Genomic DNA, 17452 nt, shown 5'->3' with positions numbered 1-17452 from the left:
ACTTACATATTATTTTATATTTGTTCTTGCCATTAATGACAACGAAAGGACTTTACATGTCCAAATTCTTCAAGAATAAAGGTCTATATTACTACTCATATATATATTGACTATAGTTAAAATTATTTTCGAATCAATTATTTTTTCTAACGGCAGGATAATATTAGATAAAAAAATTAATAAAAAGCACATAATCAATATTTGTCCTTATTTTCAAATAAGTGTATTGTCAGTGAGATTTGAATATAAAAAATTTGCAACTAGTTTTATCATGTCTGAACCAATCAATCATAGCAGATAAATCCAATCCGCAACACCTCTAGAACCCTTGAAACACTCCCCCTTCGCTTCTCTTTCCTTTCCCCTACACTAGTGTTGGGAACAGAAAGTCTGGACTGGTCTTTATCAACTTTTTATTTAACTCTCGGGTGTGTGGCAAAAGAAAATTAAAGTAGGGTCTTTTTCCAGGCGTCTTTCTCTATCTCTATCTCTTCCTTCTATAATAATCCCCTTGGACCTTTCCTCTCCCAGCTGTTTCTCTTCCTCTTTAACTTGGGAATAAACCTTAAAAGGGTGCAGGTTAAAAAACTTCCATCACACTTCGCAGATTTTATTATTACACACTGTGTGTGTATGTGAAAGGGTTTGTTTTGCTTCTAACAAGTACTATTGTTTCTTGTTTAGTACTATTTGATGATGGATGAATTGAGCAAACTTCATTCTGCTATTGCATGTTCGAGTAACAATAATCATGTTGTTGGAGTCCTTGAGCACATAACTGGTCAACAACAAGAGGGGCCAATCAATAACAGTAGTGTTGATAATAATCTTGAAAAAGCCAGCTTGGAGATGTCAGATCTTATTAAAGCTCAGATTGCTAATCATCCTCTTTATCCTAACTTATTATCTGCCTACCTTCAATGCCGAAAGGTAAATCAAATAAATCCATCTTCCTTCCTTGTTTTGTTCTGTTGATCATCACTGTGTTCATTGTGTACTTGTACAGTTTATTTTCTATGCCAAGTGTATAGTGTTCGTGTATATATATTAAAAAAAAGGCACGAGTATTAATTTGTGGGTTCTTATTGTTGCCATATGAAGGTTGGAGCACCCCAGGAAATGGCATCAATTCTTGAAGAAATCAGCAAAGAGAACCACTTAATATCCAGCGGCCACAATACTGAAATCGGAACTGATCCAGAACTTGATGAGTTTATGGTGAAAACCCCACAGAGAAAAACTCATCAACACACACACACACACATATAATAGTGGCTAGCTAGCTAGCTTTCATTTACTAATTAAAATGAGGTTTTTTTTGTTATTTTTGTGAAGGAATCATATTGTGCGGTATTACTAAAATACAAGGAGGAGTTGTCAAAGCCGTTTGATGAAGCCACGACGTTCCTGAATAATATTGAGTCGCAGCTCAGTTCCCTCTGCAAAGAAAACTTAACAACAACAACAACCACCTCTTTCAACTCCAACAACAATTATCTATCTGGTAGGTTGTTCACTGTTCTTTTTGTTCTTTCTTGATACTGTTAAGTGTTAACATAGTGAAACATGAGTAGTCATGATTCTTGACTCATCACTATTGTTTATGCGTGTGTTTATGGGTTTTTTCTTGGGGGGTGGGTTGAAAGTACTAACTTTGGTCAGAAATACTATTCCGTTCAACTTTTCAGGATTGATTCGGACCCCCCTATACTTTAGCTGGCCCCTTCTGTATTATACTTATTAGGGTTGCGAGAAGGTAGTAGGCATGTTGGTAGCCTTGGAAATTGAGTCTTTTCGGAGGCTGCAACCCTTTGGGACTATTGTTGTCAGATTTTGTTTCTTATCTCTCCCATTGGAATTAAGACATTTTAAGTTTTATACAGCGGTAATTTTTTTTTTATTGTATTACTAGTGCAATTTAACTAACTATAGCATGTTATTCTATAGTTCCCAGGTTAGTACATCAGGCTTGTTACGAAGAGGGGTAACTTAATTATTGTCATAGGTCAGACTTAAAATCTATATATTGTTGATGCATAGAAATTAAAACTCCATTTCGGAATGCTTAAAGAAGATATATACCATAACTTTAGCTTTTAGTTGCTGTAGACTTCCATCAGGTAACGAAAGCTCGGTTGGCTTGGGTAGGGTACGATTCAAAATACTCTAGACACTTGAATCATGGGTGAAATTCTTTTAAAATAGGTAAATATGAAAATTAGAATAACAAATGAAATAAGACACCTTGTCATTTTAGTGCATTGTCTATGTGCTTTATATTGGGTGTTTCTTTTTCTTTCTCAAAATGCCCTACACAGTGGTGCTAAACGTACACAATGATGCCGAAAACCTACTTGCTTGTTTAGCTCGAGTTTTTCATTAATTTTCGGGGAGTAATTTGGATTTAAATGAAAATCCGAATAGATGGTTTACATATAATAAAACCTCCACTTGAATTATTTGGTCATGGAACTTGAAAGTTATGGATGACTGGTGATCTTTATTAACGATGATATTGAATGTATGGCCGATACGATCAGGCCTAAAATGTACATATAGACACTATGCAGGTCCAATTTGGTAGAAGGTGTATTAGGTTCGAGGCATACGGAGCATTAACACTATGTTTTGATATTATGGTGCTGAAGAATACACCTGCACATGAACATGTGATTTACTTAGCTTTGACACATGATAGACATGCTTCTGAATGTGTTTAATTTGAAATTAGGTATTTGTCTCTAATAATTATTTGTAGGGTAGACACATGAAGGCTAAGGCTTGGACGCGGTTTGGGCATGAGGAGATTAATTAGTGTTGCTTTTTTCCGATTTTTGCAAGAATTAACTCCATCAATCAAGCAGCTTTTACGAAAATTGATTTCTTTTCTTGTTTTGCAAAAGCTAAGAGAAATGCCATCCTAAGATTTTTTTTCTTTTTTCTTTTTCACTTCCCTTCTTGTTGTTGTCAGATAGACCTTTCTTTTAAAAAAGAAATAACATGCTTACGATTTATTTCGTGTAAAAAATGTATTATTGGTAGTGAAGAAGAAGACTTTAAGCTGAAATTTAATTATGTATTGGCATTACAATATATCTCTAAATGTGTTCCTTGTCTGTCATGCCCTTTTACAGTCTTTTCTGTCTGTGTTTGTGACATGTGATAATTATTGTCCTTACTCCTTTCCCTAGTCATGCATTTAATCCTGCTTAACAGTCTATGGATCTCTAACCATTTTGGGAGCAAGTGGTACTTCCAAATCGGGAGATTCTCAATGATGAGCTTGAATGGTTTTTGTATGATTACATGCAGTACTTGTTTTATATGTAAATAAATTTAAACCTCCTAACATATCTTTGTTGAAGTGTTATTATTTGTTGCTTTAATTTGATCATAAGAGCAAATACTTTAACCATAACTTGCATGTTCTTGGTGTTTCCGAGGGTTATGACTGGAAATTTCCAGCATGATTTTCATTCTTCTTTATTTGTACTGCTAGAGTTTGAATTAAGGATGATGTCAAGAGAGTAGAAACACAGGAAAACTAAGAGGAACTACAGTTTACCCCTTAAATAATTGTACATACCCAATTTTATGAGGTACACTCCCAATTTCTGTTTGTAATACTTGAGAATGCTTGTTTTACTTGGTATGAAACTATGAATGATGATGTTGTGTACCCTTTTCATGGTTCAAGAATTCAAATTCATTATTTAAATGTAAGCTAGAATAGGATGTCTCTTCCTTATTATTCTAGCTTGGCCACAAATTTATGCTTGTATTCCACAATTTATTCACCAACTCAATGTAGTACTAATACAATACGTGTAAGCTCTAAATCTTTGTGTTGAGAAGGCCAAATTTGCATTATGAGGGACCCAACATGTAAGAATTTTATTTTTCTCTTTCCATGTCTTTTGCTGTCATGTTCTTCATTTCAGCAACGGTCTATGCATGTTATGAAACAATACCACTGGAGTTCTCTTAAATTGCGTAAACCATGTTTTTTCTCATGCAAATAGTACGTAAGATGCTAATATTTGGTGGAGTTTGTTGCTTGGCCTGCAGAGGAGTAGTTGGATTTAACTTTTGCTGAAAAAATGAGCATTTTTAGGTGGGCCTCGAACCTAGGACAAGCTGCTTCTATGCAGTGATGCAACAATTCTTTGATTTATTATATAACTGTAATAGTCTTCGCCCGACAATTGCTCTCTCCGGCAGTGAAAGTTTAGTCTTACGCATGAGAGGAAGTAGAGTTTATTCACAATATTGGTACAAGTAATGCTAAGAAGATAACCAAAATAGTTTTCCATTTTCAACACTGCATGCACTCTCCCTATATCATAAGTGCACATTTGCAGGATCCATTACACAATCACAAAATGGAAGTACCAATTGTCCCTTATTCCTTAACATGTATCTGCATGAAGCGATTCAATGTTTCTTTATTTTCCCCCTATTTACTATTTTCTTTATCGAAATTATTCAGGGTGTGATAAGGTTAGTATATATATGGAGAATTTTTGGAGCTGCGTATGTACAAAAATGCCAACCCATTTAATTGAAATTGGTCGACTGAATCACTTGTGCTGATACAAAGCTAAAAGAAAGCATCTTTAAACTGTGCAAGAATTAGATTCTGTTGGTCCTTTGTGGTTTCTGCTGTCTTAATGGGTAACATCTCCATGTTACTATGTTCTGAAAACTGTGTGTTCTTTTCATTAGTTGAATGCTTATTATGATATCTTAATGCTATGAAGTGGTGGAAAGGCTTCTTAATTACTCGAGATATGATCCTAAAACCTCTCAATTTGGATCTGTTCAAGTGGAAGCTGGTCAGGTCACAAATCGATTTGGTCATTTAGTGAACCATCGAGTCAACCTTGAATGTATTAACTCTCATTTTAGTGATATTTCATTTAAATAATTGGTCAAAACATTTTATGCCTAATGCTATTGTTCGAGGCTTTGAGGTACTCCATGTAATACAGTGTTGCTTGGTCTGAGATTCTCTTTATGAATATTTGATTATGAATGCAAAAGATGTTCTGCGGCCCGTGCCAGGTGATATAAGCATATGAATTCTTTTTGATTTATGTTGGAATTTCATAACAGATGAAGCAGGAGGCACCTCAGACGAGGATCTATGCTGCGGGGAGATGGAAGCAGCGGATAGTACCCAAGAATCTCCTGCTAACCGTGAAGGTGATAATGAGCTAAAAGAAACGCTGATGCGCAAATATAGTGGCTACCTTAGCAGCTTGAGAAAGGAATTTTTGAAGAAGAGGAAGAAAGGCAAGTTACCCAAGGATGCAAGAACTGCATTGCTGGAGTGGTGGAATACCCACTACAGATGGCCTTATCCCACGGTAATTTCTACTACTTCTTGGCGCCATTCATTTAAGGATGTCCTAAAACTGTGTCGCTAGAAATGCTGGTCTAGAAATTGTAGTACTCTATCCGAGATCTGAGAAGACAACTGGTTCCTCTTTTAACTGGTCCTTTTAAACATTATATAGCTTTTGTGATGACTCCCCACGCGCTATCCCCTCTTGCACCTTTTGCTATAATGGTCAATTCCCTAACTTAGGGCCTCTACTCAAATGCCCGGGCTAATATTATTGATAGTTACTACTCATCTGTTTATTTGTCGCTCTTAGTTGTTAAGGATTCAGCCTATACACAGTGAAGAATTTTAACATGCATGTCTTATAATCGAAGTTACTAATGCCACTTTTTATGAACGATTGCATGTAGTTATCTTTCAGATGATTAAGTGTACAGAAGGTAAACTCATTTGTTTCAGTGGTAGAACGGATAGATTGAATTGACGAGCGTGCAATATCCAGGGTCACGAGTCATGGCTAACGAGTTTATAATGCTGATCAGGTGTTTTCTATTAATTGTGAATGTAACATAGATGACAATAATGCAGGAAGAAGAGAAAAATAGGCTGTCGGAGATCACTGGGCTAGACCCGAAACAGATAAACAACTGGTTCATAAACCAAAGGAAGCGACACTGGCGGCCATCAGAAGACATGAAATATGCTCTCATGGAAGGTGTCAGCAGCGGTAGCATTGCCGGATCCATGTATTTCGATGGAGCTGGAGGCACTGGAAGTATTGGCACTTGAAAAAAAGAGTAAAAGAAAACTTGCTGCGACCTTTCAAAAGTATAACTAGCTAACTAACAAGTAGTGCATAGTGTGACAGAAACCTTTGTATTTTGAAGTTTATATATTGACTTATATTCAGAACAATGTGTTATATATTCTCTTCCCAAGTTTCAATTTATAAGGAATTCAAGAAAGTAACCAGCTGCTTCGTTGGTCACCTTAACATAGCTAATCGGATGCTGTTACTTGATAGAACAAGTGTTTAATAATATAGTGACTGTATAATAAAAGAATTATACTATTAATTCATCTAAAAAATAATTAAGTAGTATGATAGTTTTTTTTATAATAAGCGAAACTAGTTTCTAAATTGCGAAATCAATCTTGGCTAGAGTGAAATTTTTCACACGACTGATTTTTTTTTTTCGTTTTTAATTTTCTCGTTTCCTTTTTACTATTTTTCAGCTGAACGCCTGAACCAAACTCCTTTTTTTAAAAAAAAAAACTTTTCCTATTATGCCTTCTCTTTTAGAGTATTTTCTTATAGCCTGTTTGGCCAAGTTGGAAAAATCAGCTTATTTTGAGAAATATTTTTTTCAAAAGTGCTTTTTAAAAATGTACTTTTGGAAAAAAAACAGGTTGTGTTTGACTAATCAATTTGAAAAGCACTTTTAAACAATAATTTGTGTTTGGCCAAGCTTTTCAAAAAATGCTTTTATGTGTCAAATTACAAGTAAGAACATAAAGAGATTTGTTTAATATTTAATATTTAATATTATATAAGTAGATAAATAATTATAAATTTTTATTATTAAAGATAATAGTTAAGTTTTTTATTTTATTTAAGTAAAATATAAAAATAAAATTGAAAAGTACTTTATTCTTTCAAGATAATTTAAATATATCAAAAAACATCCAATAAATACGAAAGTTCATCCCAAAAGTCATTTTATATTACTTAATAGTTTAAACTAAGTAAGGTTATTTTGGTATATATAATATTTTGCAAAGGGTATTTTTCGCAGGAATAAAAGTCAAACATGCTTCTGCTTCTGCTTCTGGGGAGAAACTATTTTTTTCTGTTTCTTCAAAATTGCTTCTACTTCTAGCCAAAAGCATTTTTTTCAAAAAAAAAAAAAGTTTGGCCAAACACCTCAAATTGAGGAAAAAGGCACTTTTTAAAAAATAAACACACTTTTGGCATGATGAGAAGTTTGGTCAAATATGCTATTACTTTCTTTCTCACCCGACTATATTTTTCCCCACTATAGAATAAAGCTCTCTCTTTTCCCTCCTCTCTTGTACACCTTACTCTCTCATTTTAGCGTTCTTCTTCCTCTCAAGTCTCGAGGTTGCAATAGCTAACAGCTTCTCTCTATAGCAACAACCTATACACGGCTATTTACTTATGTAAAAAATAAGCCCCTGAGTGTAGCAACAACAATAACAATCTATTATAATCCTACTAGTAGGGTTTGAGGAGGGTAGTGTGTACGCAGACCTTACCCCCTATCATGGCGTAGAGAGGTTGTTTCCGATAGACCCTCGACTCCCTCCCTCCAAGAACTCCCCACCTTACTCTTGGGGTGACTCGAACTCACAACCTCTTGGTTGGAAGTGGAGGGTGCTTATCACTAGAGCAACCCACTCTTGTCTTTCTTTGGGTAAGATACACAAAATTTCCTCTTACATAAATTTGTCCTCCCGTTTTATACACATGAGAATCCAAGATATTACTTTTTATCCTATTGGGTGAAAACCTTAATATATCTTCTCATGAATTTAATGTAACGTCACTAGTATCAAGAGGTAAACCTCTGTTGGATAGACAGCCTCTATCACTAGTGCAAATTTATCAAAATAATTTTTCACATAGTATATAAGTATTTGACTAGTTTATCAATTAGTCGACTGGAGATAAGAACAGAATAATAATAATGCAGAAATAAAGTGCAGGAAATAAAGATACCATGATTTTTATACCAGTTCGGATTCAATGTGAATCCTACATCCAGTCCCCTTGGGTTGCAAGGGTGATCTCTTTCAGTATTTGAAGTTTCTCGAGTACAAGATGGTTGATGTAGCTTTACACCAACAACTTATAGCTTGTTTGGCCAAGCCGGAGAAATCAGCTTATTTTAAGAAGTGCTTTTTTCAAAAGTGCTTTTGAAAAAAGTACTTTTGCAGAGAAACACTTTGTGTTTGGCTAATCACTCTAAAAAGCACTTTTGAGCAATAATTTGTGTTTGGCCAAACTTTTCAGAAAGTGCTTTTAAGTATCAAATTACGAATAAGAACATGAATAGATTTGTTTAATAGTTAATATTAAAAGTAAATAAATAATCTTAAAAAATTATTATTACAGGAAATAATTAAATATTTTCATTTTATTTAAGTAAAATATGAAAATAAAATTTAAAAGTACTTAATTCTTTTAATATAAGTTAAATATATAAAAAATCATTCAACAAGTATATAAACATTCACCCCTAAAGTCACTATATATTAGAAAGCTATCCTAAAAATAATAAGAAATATTTATACATTAATATCCTAAGTATTAGGTTTAATGGTTATTTTGGTATATACTATATTTTGTTAAGAGTATTTTTGGTAAGAAGAAAAGTCAAAACTGCTTCTGCTTCTACTTTTGGGAAGAAGCTATTTTCTTCTGCTTCTCAGAAATTGCTTGTGCTTCTTCCCAAAAGTATTTTTTCCCCCAAAAAGCTTGGCCAAAACCTTAAGTTAGAGGAAAAAGTGCTTTTGAGAAAAAAAAATATTTTTTCCCTCTTGAGAAGCTTGGCCAAACAGGTTATTAGTCTCTATGTCACTTTTCCATTCTTGATACAATGCCTCACATTGTATATCTCTTTTTCTTCTCTCACTAATTACACAGCAGATCTAAAAAGAAATACAATGCTTGTTTGGAGTAGAACAAAAGGAGTGATAATGGTTCGTTCAAAGTATATCTACTTCAAGCCTGAAACAGATGTATATATATACTTCGTGAGGCCTTCTTGACTCTTGATTGACGCGAGTCTTGAGAGATTGCAAATCCAAGGGAATTGATCCTTGAACGGAATCGCAAATTGATTCTTTTCAAGAATAAGGTTCAGGTTTTCGTTGATTTTCCTTGACTTGTGGCCTTGACAGGCTTTTCTTCCATTGGACAGATTTTTCTGTTACTTGAGTGATTGATGATGGATCCCATGATTTCGGGTTTTAACGATCTCAAGTGTTGGGCTTTGCACTCTTGTTTTCCTTTGATTTTGGGACCTTTCTATACTAGCTTCTGTCAATCATCTATCAAATCATTGATTGATTCTTCTTTCGATTTTCCGCAGCTTCTTCCTTTTTCATAGCTAATCATTGATACTTTTCCTTTCCTTTGCTTCCGTTGATAGATTGTTTCCTTAGTCCATGCTTGAATAATAGGGAATCTTGATTTCTTTGTTTTATCCCTTGTGATCCTGTACCAAACGTGATATATTATTTTTTTCATCATTGAAACTCATTTAACAATCTTCCCCTTTTTGATGATGACAAAAATAATATATATATATATATATATATATATATATATATATATATATATATTTACTTCCATGTCGGCTTGCTCTGCAGTAGTTGACTCCCCCTCAATAAGTGTTGCATGTACTTCAGTCGACTCCCCCTCAACATGTGCTGCATATGCTTTAGTCGACTCTCCCTCAACAAGTGTTGTTATTTGTCCTGCAATGTATGACTATCTTTTCTCCCCCTTTTTGTCATCAGCAAAGAGGGGACATGCATATGTATAGTTGAAATTAAGCAGAGACAGTCACACCATAGGCAAATATTTGCAAATTATTGGCATGTAGAGTTTAGCAAAAGTAAAGAAAATATCCCGCAACTGGTTATCCAGTCCAAAATGGCAAAATGGCAAAAGATTGTCTAAAACATCCACAACTAACGACGCAAGAAATAAGTGAGAGTGTTGCAAATCGCCTCCTTTAGCCGCTCAAAGTTGGCATTAGCTGAAACTGTCACCTCATCAATCCTGTCATGTACTTCCTTGAAGGCTTTGACTTCGTTTTCTGCAAGTTTGAGAATTTTGACCTTTATCTTTGAAGCATCAGACCCAGTCTCTTTGGAGATGACATGGATGTCCCCAACTGTTGATTGAGTTGCAGTAAGAAGGTCCATGATGATGGTGAGCTTGTTATCAATAGCAGTCAATTTTTCTACAAGATCAGAATCACTTACACCATGATGGGAAACAGAGGCTTTGATCTTAGAATCAGGCTGAACATTCTTGACTTCACCCTCTTGTTTCTTCATCCAGGAACCCTTAACACACACATACCCCATACTGGCAAAGGCTATGGAGTTGTAGGACTTTAAAACAGAAACAAAGGGGTATTCTGAGATAGAGATGTTATGGGCTTCCAAGATGTGGGTGATAGTCATACCATAGGGTAGACTGGTGTAGTCATCAACACTTTCAATCATGAAGTTTATGATCCATGAGGATAGTTTAACCCTAAGTTTGGTCACAAGACAGTAGACAAGAAAGGTGTCTCATTGAGAGAGGGTGGAGAATGAGCAAGTGTGAGGAAGAAGGGTAGTTGCAACAATGTGGGCCAAAACTCGGGTTTCGAAACTAACATTGTTGGGACCTAACTGGTTAGGAAGGAAATCAAATGGGCACTCAGCTATACAACGTTTTTATTGATCAAAAGAGATTTCAAAGTCATCAGTCCAAGTATTTTTGAAAAGCATGGGAAAGCCAGAGCACTTACACTAAAAAATTGAGTCAAATATGGCACAATCAAGAACAATGCGTTTTCCTAGAAACTAGGGATTCTAACTTATCAGGCTTGCTGGAACGAAGATTGGCATAGAATATCCTCACTAAAGGTTCATAAACTTTGGGAGGGGGTGGAGAGGAATTTAGACCATACTTGAAAAACAAACAAATCCTTTACCTTGCAATTGAGGGCCTCCATGTCATCAAGATCGATTACTCTGCCGTGAGCAATGGTCTTGTCTTTGAGAGCAACAAAGAAATCCATATTTGGGGTATCCCAGAAATTGAGGTCGGACTTTAGAGAACTCGAGAGGTCTACTTTGGATTTCTTGGGAGTAAAAGATTCAAGGGGGTCTTCCATGGGCCTTTTGCCAATATCTTTTTCTCCTATTCGGTGAGAATGGTCAGATGGTTCTGCCTGAGAAGAGGCAAACCCTTCTGAGTGGTCAGACCCTAGGTCTACTTGTTCTGGAGGCTGAGAAGGTTTTTCCTTAGAACGGGTACTTTTTCTTGTGGAGGCAGATAAATTCTTGGAGTGTTTAGCCATTGGAAGATTTTGAAGAAGGGTTTCTGAGCGATAAGAACAGTGAAGACAAGAGATGGTGGTTTAGATGATTAAAAAGAAAAGGTTTTAACGGTTGAGTACAAGAAAGGAAAGGGTGTCAGTGAAAGGTCATGATAATTGATTTTCATTTCTTGAAAACTGCTACTAATGGGAAAAGACAGGAAAATCGAAGGCGCTTAATTAATGCGTACTTACAGAGAAAATAAAATTGAAAACATTAGACACGCAAGAATTAAAATTAACACATAGATCCTAATTTTTATGATCAAGCGAAATAATGGCAAATAGTTCTCTTAGGGAGCAAAATCTATATTCAAGTAAAGGCTGAGTAAAAATGTGTGTGAATTGATCAGTGGTGCCAACAAATGATAATTTTATATCTCCCTTAAGGACATGATCTCTATTGAAGTGATGTTTAATATCTATATGCTTAGCCCAAGAATGATGCACATGATTCTTTGAGAGACATATAGCACTAGAGTTATCACAAAATATTTGAATAAGTTTCAAAAATAGTTCATAGTCACCCAGTTGATCAGACATCCATAGTAAATGTGCACATCACTATCCAATGGCAATATATTCTGCCTCAGTTGTGGATAATACAATTGAGCCTTGTTTCTTACTGTTCCATGATATTATCGCATTTTCCAGTAATTGACATATTCCACTTGTGCTCTTTCTGTCTTCCTTATCACCTGCGAGATCAGTATCTGAAAAACCTTTAAACTTAAAATTGTTAGAAAGTGGGTACCATAGTCCATATGAAATAGTTCCAATGAGATAACAAATTATTCTCTTAACTGCAGTCAGATGCGATTTGTAATGACCCAATCAGTTATTTTAACTTTTAGAATCCCGTTCCCTAAAATAAAACTTCCCGTATATGCTTTTAATGATTATTGACTTACGGAGATGGTTGGTTCGGGATTTGGAAGCGTTTGGGTTGAAATCGGAACACTTGGTTCCTTAAGTTAGCCTTAAAATGCCAAGTTTGACTTCGGTCAGCATTTTAAGAAAACGACCCCAGAATCAGGATTTTACGGTTCCAATAAGTTTGTATGATGATTTTGGACTTGGGTGTATGTCTGAATCGGGTTTTGGATGACCCGGGAGCGTTTTGACGCTTAATAGTAAAACTCAACTATTTGAAGGTTTAAAATTCTTTAAATTTGGTTTGGGGTAGGTTTTTGAGTAATTAAAGTTCGTTTGGAATTTCGAGTTTGAGAATAGTTCTGTATAGTGATTTAAGACTTGCACGCAAAATTTTGTGTCATTCCGAGTAGTTTAAGAATATTTCGGCGCATTGAAAGTAAAGTGAAGAACTTGAAATTCTTAAGTTTGAATCAATTTGGTTTAGGGTATGATTCATAGATTTGATGTTGTTTTACACGTTCCGAGAGTTCGAGCGAGTTCGTTTTATGATTTCAAACTTGTTAGTATATTCGGGCGGGGTCCCGGGGACCTCGAGTGTCAATCGGATGAGGCTCGGACCAAGTTGGAAGTTGGGGAGCCAAAAGCTGAAGCTCCCAGCTACTGTCAGAATCGCACTTGCGCTTGGCCAGTCGCAGGTGCGACATTCGCAGATGCGACAGAAGCTCATAGGCGCGGCTCTCGCATATGCGAGATTTCTTCACAGAAGTGGAAAAGGAATGGGAGGCCTGCCACCGCAGGTGCGGAATATTGGGCGCACCTGCGAACGCGCATGTGCGAGGCTAGACGCGCACATGCGAGAATTGGCCAGGCGAGTGGAACTCGCACCTGCGAGAATTTTCCGTAGGTGCGGAGCCGCAGGTGCGTTCCAATATCCGTAGGTGCGAAAGGTCTGTTTGGCAGAAAGCTTAAAAGAACGGGAATTCACCATTTTTGCCCGTTTTCTCTCCACATTTGGGCGATTTTAGAGCTTTTGAGAGGGGGGGTTTCAACTAGCAATTTGAAGGTAAGTTAATTCTACACACCTTGAGTTAAATACATAGATTCTAAGTAGATTATAACTAGTAAATCTTAAAAATCAAAGATTTAGATGAAAAACTTAGATATTTATAAAAGTGAGATTTTAACCACGAAAATAGTTATTGAATTGGGTAGAAATTATATATTTAAGTTCTTGAGATTATGGGTAATGTTTTCATCCAAAAATTTCCAGAATCCGAGCAAGTGGGTCCGGGGTGAATTTTAGAAATTTTATCATCTTGGATAAGGTAATTTATTTAATAGATAAATTTCGAATCATTTAGCACATATTAATTATTTTGTATAATATTTGGATAGTTTTGGATTTTTCGGCGTCGAATCGAGAATTCAACGCGACGTGGTAATCGGAAAGTGGACTTTGAGACGAGGTAAGTCTCTTGTCTAATCTTGTGAGGGAGAAATTACCCCATATGGATTAAATTGAATAATTGTTGCTAATTGCTGGGGCTACGTATGTACGAGGTGATGAGAGTCCGTGCATAGCTACTATTAATGCTAAAGTCCGGGTAGTTTAGGACTCAAAGCATGAATTACTTGTGTAAATTGTATTTTTTATTTAATTAATATTAATTGATATATATGAATATATTGTGAATTTTTAGATAAAGATATTAAAGGATGGAAATCTCATATGCTTGATTTTTTGTTTAAATTAATTAATTGTTAAAAGAAATTATTCTCCCTCTCGAATTTATCTTATAATAAATATACTCTCCTTCCGGAGGTACATAAGAAAAATGTACTCCTTTCTTGTAGAGCGGGCCGAATGCCTCGGCAGGATAGATGCATATATGGATCGTGTCGCACGTCCCTCGGCAGTGTACACGACACTCTGGGTCGGGTCGTACGTCCTCGGCAGAAATCGTGCTTAATGATAATAATCATACGATACCTTAATAGCTTATTTCAGCTTGCGAAGTCAATTGATAAATTTGAGAATCCTTGGAATCTAATGAATTATGATGCCTGCTTGTTAAGAAATTAATTGTTATTCCTGTAAATGATATTTAATTGATAAATTAGAAATTATTTGAATTGAAGGAATTTGATTATTTTCGCTGATTAAATAAATTATTATAAATTTTATAAATCATGCTGATTTAAATATCCCAGTTGTGTTTCAATTATTATTATTGACCCATAGTGAGTGTCAATGTCGGCCATCTCGTCTCTACCACTTCGAGATTAGGTTTGATACTTACTGGGTACACGTTGTTTACGTACTCATACAGTCATACAACACTTGCTGCATTTTTTGTGCAGGACCTGAGGCAAGTACTAGTGGGGGACCTATCGTCTTACACCCATATTATCCAGGGACATAGTGGTGAGGTGCCTTTCTGAGCCGTTATACAGCTACTAGTGTCTCTCCTTGTATTTTTCATTCTGTCTATTTTTATTTCAGACAGTATTTGAGGTTTTGTATAATCTACTAGATGCTCATACACTTGTGACACCAGGTCTTGGCACACACATTGGTAGAATTTGGTGTTTTATTATTTTTCTTGGATTTAAATTTTGTCAATATATACTAAATTTATTAAGTTGGCTTGCCTAGCTGTAGTGTTGGGCGCCATCACGACCTATAGGTGAAATTGGGTCGTGACAACATGGTATTAGAGCACTAGGTTCACATAGGTCTCACAAGTTATGAGCAGGCCTAATAGAGTCTTGCAAATCGGTACAGAGACATCTGTACTTATCTTCGAGAGGCTATAGGGTATTAGGAAATTACCTTTCTTCATATTCCATCGTGCAATTGATGTAGTTCTAAATAACCTTATCTTATTTTCTCTCAGATGGTGATAACGCACTCGAATGAGGTTCCAGGCCAGGGAAGAGCTACTCCCCCAGTTGCTAGAGGCCGAGGCAGAGGCCGAGGGAGGGCTCCAGCCCGTGGTAGAGGGCGAGGATGTAACAGGACTGTTCCAGTTATGCCGCCAGTGGGTCCGGCATAGAACCCCATTGTTGAGGAACATGATGATGTGCCTGTGGCAGAGCCAGCTCCGGTGGATTTCACATCTACACTGGGATTTCAGGATGTCATGGGTCATATCGTGCGGTTCATGGACAATATGACTCAGGCCGATTTATTTCCGGCAGACCCAACCACATCTCAGGTGGGCGGGGGAGCATAGACTCCTACCACGCAGGCTCATGGACAGGCAGTTGCTGTATATCAGATCGAGAGTGCACTACCCGTGGGTAGAGCCCAGTCAGTGGCAGTAGCTACACCTGAGCCCAGGCTAGCTGTAGCCGTCGATCCTCAGAAACTATTAGATCGATGGACTAGACTACATCCTCCTATCTTCGGGGGTGAGCGACATGAGGATCCACAGGACTTCATTGATCGTTGTAGGGACGGACTGTACAACATGAGGATATTGGAATCTCATGGGGTTGACTTCACTACTTTTCAACTAGAGGGCAGGGCCCGTAGATGGTGGCAGTCTTATGTTCTTGGCAGACCAGCAGATTCTCCTCCCATGACTTGGGACAGGTTCACCCGTATCTTCCTGGACATGTATATTCTACCCTCCCAGAGGGAAGAGTTGCGATTTCAGTTTGAGCAACTCCAACAGGGTCAGATGTCAGTGACCGATTATGAGGCGAGGTTTTCTGAACTATATCGACATGCACTTATGATATTCCTTACTGAGGCAGAGAGAGTGCGGAAGTTTGTAGCCGATTTACATACTGGCATTCAGGCCACTATGGCTCGAGAGGTTGAGATGGGTTTTTCATGAGCTAGTTGTAGAGATAGCCCGGAGGATTGAGGGTGTGCGTCAGCGAAGCCGAGAGCAGATTATGAGAGGTAAGCAGTTCAGGTACTCTGGAGAGTTCAGAGGTGCTCCGTCTGGGGGCAGAGGTTAGTTCGTGAGGGGGCAGTCCAGCAGACCCCCATTTTCAGCACCACCACCTCCTCGGGGTACTCCAGTGCGACCTTATCTCAGTGCTATACCAGAGAGTTCTTACCGCCCACCAGCTATTCAGGGTCCTCTCAGTGGGTATTCAGGTCCCCAGGGCCAGACTCTTAGTCAGCAGCCCATCGTACCGAAAAGTTGTTACGAGTACGGAGATCCCAGTCATATGCGGAGATTTTGCCCCAGGCTTCGGGGTAGTCCAGTACAGCAGGGTTAGCAGCCTATGCTTACCGGACCAGTTACTCCATCAGTAGTACGACCACCAAGAGGTAGAGGACAGGTGGGTTGGGGTCGTCCTAGAGGTGGAGGTCAACCAGGCAGAGGCCAGCTAGTTGGCGCTCCAGCTCGGTTCTATGCTTTTTCGGCTAGAACAGATGCAGAGGCCTCAGATGCTGTGATTACATGTATTATTTCTGTTTGTGGCAAAGATGCCTCAGTATTATTTGATCCAGGATCCACGTATTCATATGTGTCATCTCTATTTACTCCATTCCTAAGTCTTTCTCGTGAGTCCTTGAGTACTCCTTTTTATGTGTCCACTCCTGTAGGCGATTTTGTTATTGTGAACCGGATCTACCGGTCTTGTATTATTACATTCTGTGGTTATGAAACTAGAGCAGATCTCTTATTGCTCGAGATGACCGATTTTGAAATTATTCTGGGTATGGACTGGTTATCTCCATATCATGTTATTCTAGATTGTCATGCCAAAACTGTTATCTTGGCTATTCCATCTTTGCCTAGGCTGGAGTGGAAGGGTTCGTCGGTTAGTTCATTTAATCGGGTTATTACTTTTATAAAGGCTCAACACATGGTTGAGAAGGGTTGTTTAGCTTATCTAGCTTATGTTCGGGATACCACCGTAGAGACTCTGGCTATTGATTCAGTGCCTGTAGTTCGGGAGTTCTCCGATGTATTTCCTTTAGATCTTCCAGGTATACCACCTGATCGGGATATTAATTTCTGTATTGACTTGGCTTCAGATACTCAGCCTATATCTATCCCACTGTATCGCATGGCTCCGAAAGAATTGAAAGAGTTTAAAGAACAGCTTGAAGAGTTACTAGCCAAAGGGTTCGTCA

General features: G+C 37.3%; 1 protein-coding gene across 2 annotated transcripts; it reads left to right on the top strand.

Moving 5' to 3' along the window:
• The first annotated feature begins 439 nt into the window (after window positions 1–439).
• LOC107808713 (homeobox protein knotted-1-like 1) lies at window positions 440–6277 on the top strand. 2 transcript variants are annotated; one of them, XM_016633254.2, is made up of 6 exons: window positions 440–579; window positions 685–930; window positions 1102–1218; window positions 1336–1504; window positions 5116–5369; window positions 5936–6277. In XM_016633254.2, the coding sequence occupies exons 2-6, from the start codon at window positions 694–696 to the stop codon at window positions 6134–6136; spliced, it is 978 nt and encodes a 325-aa protein (XP_016488740.1). In that variant the 5' UTR covers window positions 440–579; window positions 685–693; the 3' UTR covers window positions 6137–6277. The 2 variants fall into 2 exon arrangements, with proteins under 2 accessions (XP_016488740.1, XP_016488739.1); XM_016633253.2 differs by having other exon boundaries at window positions 544–930.
• The last annotated feature ends 11175 nt before the right edge of the window (window positions 6278–17452 follow it).

This window comes from Nicotiana tabacum, chromosome 19, assembly GCF_000715075.1.
Source record: "Nicotiana tabacum cultivar K326 chromosome 19, ASM71507v2, whole genome shotgun sequence".
Lineage (NCBI taxonomy): Eukaryota > Viridiplantae > Streptophyta > Magnoliopsida > Solanales > Solanaceae > Nicotiana > Nicotiana tabacum.
The sequence above is the reverse complement of the archived record's forward strand: the minus strand, read 5'-3'. Positions and strand labels throughout refer to the sequence as shown.